The 6,224-nt window shown below is 42.0% G+C and overlaps 1 protein-coding gene and 1 long non-coding RNA gene across 2 annotated transcripts; both read right to left on the bottom strand.

Moving 5' to 3' along the window:
* Positions 1 to 844: 844 nt before the first annotated feature.
* Positions 845 to 3,678, bottom strand: LOC123082581 (uncharacterized). The gene is made up of 3 exons (XR_006439072.1): positions 2,520 to 3,678; positions 1,823 to 1,927; positions 845 to 1,240 (listed from the first exon to the last, which is right to left on the bottom strand). It is a non-coding gene; the product is annotated as an uncharacterized lncRNA (long non-coding RNA).
* Positions 3,679 to 3,740: 62 nt separating this feature from the next.
* LOC123084051 (F-box/FBD/LRR-repeat protein At4g26340-like) lies at positions 3,741 to 5,764 on the bottom strand. The gene is made up of 4 exons (XM_044505855.1): positions 5,577 to 5,764; positions 5,015 to 5,356; positions 4,069 to 4,929; positions 3,741 to 3,983 (listed from the first exon to the last, which is right to left on the bottom strand). Exons 2-4 carry the CDS (start codon positions 5,348 to 5,350, stop codon positions 3,741 to 3,743), a joined length of 1,440 nt encoding a protein of 479 aa, XP_044361790.1. The 5' UTR covers positions 5,351 to 5,356; positions 5,577 to 5,764.
* Positions 5,765 to 6,224: the final 460 nt, after the last annotated feature.

Genomic DNA, 6,224 nt, shown 5'->3' with positions numbered 1-6,224 from the left:
TTTCATATTGCTGCATGCAGAAACTGAACCAAAGCTGGTGTGTTGCGGCTTGGTGTCGAATCATGTTGCTGCATGCATAAACTCAACTGAATCAAATTGGTCTGTTGCTTACATTCGATCCGACTGAACTGGACCAAATTGGTTGTTGCTTTTAGTTTCAAAATCTGTCGTTGTGATCACGGATCTTTGTTATGCGTCATTTTGTTTCTCAGAACCGTATGAGATCTTTATGTCAAAAGCACTGTCCTTATGATTGTTGTTTTGCGTTTCTCGAAACAGCATTATATCTTTGTGTCGAAAACAAGTACAAAACCACTCTAGGTATACAACAGTCCTGAATCATGCCCTGCCGATTCCGTTTTCAGTACTTAGCCTCCATCAAAAGAAACATGGTATTCTTTCATATGCTGGAAACTGGATACCTTGATGTCCATTAAAAGCACTTTTGCATTCAGGTAGATCATACACAGAACAACGCACATCCGATCAAGTGGAACATAATATAAGTCATCATCTATTTCACGGTGAGCAGTGAGCTATTAAATATCGACTGTCAAGTTAATGGAAGGCTCCTCAAACACCCCGCTCAACCTCATTCGACAGCCTGCGACTGCTGCACGGAATCCTTCAGAACTTCGGTGATCAACTTACTGTACCTCTCAGCCGCCTTCTTTTCCATGCAAGTCCTGATAACAGGAGGCCGAGAAATGTTAAGCCACTTAGTGTACAATATCATCACTTCCCTTATTATGATGGTGTACATGTTATTAAAATAGCAAAAACCTGACATAATTCGATAGCAACATTACATATTAATTTTCCTCACCTTCAGCATGTTCCATGTCTTACAACCTACTCCCTCTGTACCGTAATAGTTGTCGCCGGGGGAATTCTCCAACCAGGTGAAAAGCTAGGAAAGTACAGAACTACCCCTAATCTGAAATCATCGTCTTCCTCCATCAACCCCTCCGCTAGGCCCCTCCTTGTCGCCCCTGCTCCACCCCTCCACCAGGCTCCTCCTCGTCGCCCCTGCTCCTCCTCGTCGCCCATCCATCACCTGCCCCAAGCGCTACCAGATCTATCACCATGTTGAGCAGCAGATCATCAGCACGTCCTGGGAGAAGCAGCAACACCTTGTTGAGCAGCAGATCATCAGCATCATCTCCGGTTGGATCAGTGCAGCAGAGCATCAGGTCGTCGCTATGAATTGACCAGCAACATCTCCGGTTGATCATCAGATCTTGCAGCGAGCATGAGCATGTGTTAACAGGATCATAGGCATGTGTATGAGTAAAATGACAGAGCACATTAGATTGTGTGTAACAGAATCTAAAGAAGATGTCACAGTAGATGTACTGAAAAATGAGTACAGTAGACATCACCATTTGTAACTACAGTACTCCTTTCATTTGTTTGAAATTTTCAGTAGATGTCACACTAGCATGATGAAATTTTCAGTTAAAACCATTTGTTTGAAAAAGGAGTACAGAATTTGTTTGTAACCATTGACAGAGGAGTAGTTTCAGAAAAACTTAACTGAAAACACTAGCATTTGTTAGCATTATCATTTGATCATTAGCATTATCATTACAAACACTAGCATTTGTAAGGTTCCAAGTAGAACTCCAAGCTAAATACAAGAAAAACCATTAGAAACGACGCAAGTTCATCAAATTATTGCTAATGCTACTGGACTAGTACTCCAGCCATGTGTACTAGACTAGTACTTCTGCAAGCAATGACAGGCAGCAATTTCCATGCATGAAAAGGGAAAGAAGTACTCCTACATTGAGAGAGAGAGAGAGAGAGAGAGAGAGCTCACAAGCCCTTGCAGGGACAGCAGTCCAGCAGCCAAGGCCATGCTTGAAGATGTAGTCCCACAGTCTCTGGTCCTCAGGATACCATAGCCCCTTCCTGAAAAAGTTAACTGGAAACACTAGCATTTGTTAGCATTATCATTTCAGTTAACTTTAATTGAAAAATAGTGCAAGGGATTCATTAACTGAAAATATTTGTTAGCGTTATCATTTGATCATATTCAGTTAACTTTAACTGAAAATTTTCAGTTAAAGTTAACTGAATATTTTCATTTAACTGTTTTTTTTTCAGTTAGCCTCTTACAGAAATGTAGGGAAAGGCTGCGTACAATAGACCCAAAGTGGTCGGACCCTTCCCCAGACCCTGCACAAGCGGGAGCTAGATGCACTGGGGCTGCCCTTTTTAACTTTAACTGAAACTGAAAATTTTCAGTTAAAGTTACTCCAAGCAAAAGTCCTACACTAAATTACTCCAAGCTACTCCATTTTAAGCACAGAATCAAGTGCACAGAGTTAAGCAATATTACTCTGCATCAGTTAACAAGTTTCAGTTAACTCCACATCAGCAACTCAAGTTTCAGTTAACAAGACCAATATTACTATCTTGTATTTCTATGACATGAAAATAATACAAAATGCATCAGTTTAAGATTCAATTCAACGGATACACTAGGAAAAATGATGAGGTAAATTTAAAATTACCTTAAGTCCAGGAGCAGCAGCTCAGCTCTGCAGCTGCGTGCTTGCCTGAGTAGGTCAGCAGCGAGCTCGACCAGCGGAGGCAGCTGCTGGCGCCCGATGAGAGCACAACCGGTAACCAGAGGAACAACAGCCGGTAAACCAAGAGGAATAAAAATAGAAGAATTATACAGAAGCAAGCAGTTACTGGTTAGGCGGGAATGCTTTGGATGATCGGATAACACCCAACGCCACACCTGATAGCATGGGGGAGACGGCGAGGTGAAAAAAAAACTAAAACAACTAGGGCTGCGTGCCTGCTAAAAAAGAGAAGGCCCCATGTGTCCATACATGTCGTGCAGGGAGGAAGCATATACATCATCTAAAATGGGGTGAAAACGTGGAACTCCGAGGTTAATAGAGTTGTACGCAACGAGTACTGTAGTGGAGGGCAAACAGCGCATTTATGCAAAGGGAAGCATGTTCATTTCATCAATATTATAATGGACCGTGCAAAACCAAATCACAATGCACATAGTAGTGACCAATGCAGACATGTTTAAAGATGCCACCGCATCGGATTTTCAATCCCTAGATAGAGATACAATGTACATCCCTATACCAACAAATCCCTTAAAGTAATATTAGGGTGCACTTGGACGAAATCTTCCCTTCGAGATACCTTCTAGCAGTTCTATGGACTACGTCAACAACCGTTTTCGTGTCTCTTTCATGGCCTTCTAGGGGATATTTGTCTGAATGATCTATACTTAAAATCTCCAGTGCAGGGGAATTTTCCACCATGTGTGAAAGGAACTCAACTTGACCGATGCATGCTTTAAATCCTGTAACATACAAACTCTTTAAGTTATTGAACAGACGCTCCGGTAGCTTCCTGATAGGTTCATCAGATTCTTGTACCGAATGCACATAACTAGGGAAACGAAACTGCAAGTTTAAACCAAAAACCATGGTCAAAAAAAAAAGTTTGAACAAAAAATGAAGTATGATGCGAAGGATTGTGACTATTACTGAAAGTCAAGAACATAATGTGAGTACGTGAGCAAGTCTCAAACAGACTTTTGTTAAATTGTCATTTTATTTCATGAAAGATTAATATTGAACAAAAAACTAGTGCCTTCCAAACAAAGAGAGTGGTAAAACGAACAAGTATAGCAGCCTATATCCATCCATCAGTTCCAGGACAGCATATGCAATAAAAGAAACGGTCCAGCACAGTACTTCTCAATTCTCATCACATGTTGACAGCATGATAGTTGGCATGGTCCAAAAACGAGACATCCAATGCGTTGAAAGAAGCAGTAATGCAATATGAGTACTTACGTCCAGCTCTAACTTCTTGATGAAAGGAGCAGACCTCACAAAAGAGACCAAAGATAATATATTGAATTCTTCGATATAAACCAACCTCAATTGTAAATGCGTCATCTGAGAAAATTTGCATCGGTAATGCATCAAACAGGGAATCTGAAAGATAGATAACCAAAGGTCATGATCAGTCATGTGATATTATAGGATAATCCATGACTTAAAGGATGGTATAAGAGCGAACCTTTGGAGGTTCACAGGCCGTATCGAGGGTCAGATGTTGCACATTTATAAGCACATTAGCAAGAACAGTAATAGTGTGCTCGAGCGTGTCTCCATAATACCATATGTTTGCACATTTCAGTTCCGATGATTTACTGAGGTCAATAGGCACCGCCAGTCCTCTGTATTCGAAAGTCTCAAGGTTCACGGCATGGAATGCTATATTTGTTAATCTGCAGGAAGCAATTTTCAAGTATAGCAGGTGGGGCAGTGGGCCGTTAACCTTTAGTTCACCATTGAGATGGCATCTAACAATACTCAGCCACTCTAGGTTACAACAGTTTGACAACATATGTTGAATATCCTTCCCATTGACACTCACTATGCTCAGATCAAGCTTCCTTAGGTTAGGGAAACCACTGAAATGCATCGGTGGCTGGAAATCTACAAAGCTAAGATGAAGTTTCTGTAGACGGCATATACTGTCCTCGTCTAAAAGCTCAAATGGAAATTTGTACCGATCAACACAACCTGGAGGTTGACGCTGTTCTCGTGCTAAATCAAAAACTAGTGCCTTTGTCCGCGATGATACAGCAAAACGAACCCAATTATCAAGATGTTCAACCAACATCCAGTTCAACTCAATTTTGATTGCAAGCTCTTCCACCAACTTGCCACGATACTGTTCCAGGACCCTATCAACAATGCGAGTGAACATTAGAGTATACATTCTTTTCTCATAATTGTTTTTTCCACATACTGTATTTCCATCGAAATTCAATTTAGAGCAAAGCATCCACAAGTATCTCCATTTCCTTGATACGGCACTGGTTCTTACAGCCTCTTCCAGAGGCAACTTTGAAAAAATTGTGCATAGCACGTCCTGCAGAATAAAAAGATATATCGTATTTGCACACAAGTAGAAATTAGTAATCTGCAATCAACAGAGACGAGGTGGAGCGCAGTACCTCTGGAAGGTCTCCAAACAGATCAATCGCTGATTCCTTTGCATCAATTGGTCCATGATGGATGTAGTCAGATATAACTCCACAGATGAGAATGCAGCACAGTTTACATCGATCTTCCCCTGTTATTCCCTTGGCATGGATTACTCCACAAAGCAGAATGCTCAGCAGTTGAAACCGGCCGTTTGCTATCAGCTTTCGATCAAACACTTTACGTCGTCTTATGTGCTCTGATATAGCTCTGAAAGCCAAAATGGTCAATGGCTCAATTTGATGGCTTGATATCCTTGGATGACAATGATCCACTCTACTTACAATTCCAGGCACGAAGTTCCCCATTCTGAACTGCAATGAAGTGCAAGGAATAACCCAGTTAAAATAAATTTTCTCTAACAAATATTCATAAGAAATCAAGCCCCCACCACCACCAAAAAAAGAATGAAAAAAAAAACAGTTTCCTTTGGTGGGGAGGAACATGGGCAGATCCAGATGTTGTGCACCCAGAATATCTCCAGGGCAGCAATGGAGTTTAAGTAATCATGGATGGATGAGAGTGTGCTCATACCTCAGAAACCAACCGGTGGCCGGAATTGCGGAGCCGGAAGGTCGAACGGGAACGGGGGACGGCCGCCCGTGAAAGGCGGAGGCGTTGGGGTGGTCGCCGCGGAAGAGGAGGAGGCGTTGGGGTGTTCTCTGCGGCAGCGGCAGGTCGAGCCGCGGTGGGACTGAGGCCGGCGGAGAGGAAAACGATGATGGCACCTTTTTTTCCGCTTTTTTTAGCAGCTTATTATTGGTGTGGAATTAGGCACAATTCGAAAAGAACTCCAAATTTGTGTCCACCTTAATTTCAAAGTCCTCCCCTTTTTGGGAGCTTCCTATAACGCTAATTGACGAGCGTTCACTGAGAAGGAACCCCTAGCGAACTCCCACGCGTCCGTTTGATTTGATTTGATTGAGATTAAATAATGGCAGTTTTCTAAAAAGATCGACTCCTCTAGAAAAGAATTGCCATGAGAAATTTTCACCTCTACAACTAAAATTGCCGTAGAAGACATTCACAGTAGCCACCCTCCCAGCGAACGTTCGCCTGATAAGAAGGTCCTTTGTTTAAAGTTAATCACATCTTTTCTGAAAGTAGGCATCTACTAAATCTTTATTATATAGGGCAAAAAGTAACTCCACAAAAACAATGTTTCCGCCCCTTGCACCGGCC

Source organism: Triticum aestivum, chromosome 4A (genome assembly GCF_018294505.1).
Source record: "Triticum aestivum cultivar Chinese Spring chromosome 4A, IWGSC CS RefSeq v2.1, whole genome shotgun sequence".
NCBI lineage: Eukaryota > Viridiplantae > Streptophyta > Magnoliopsida > Poales > Poaceae > Triticum > Triticum aestivum.
The sequence above is the reverse complement of the archived record's forward strand: the minus strand, read 5'-3'. Positions and strand labels throughout refer to the sequence as shown.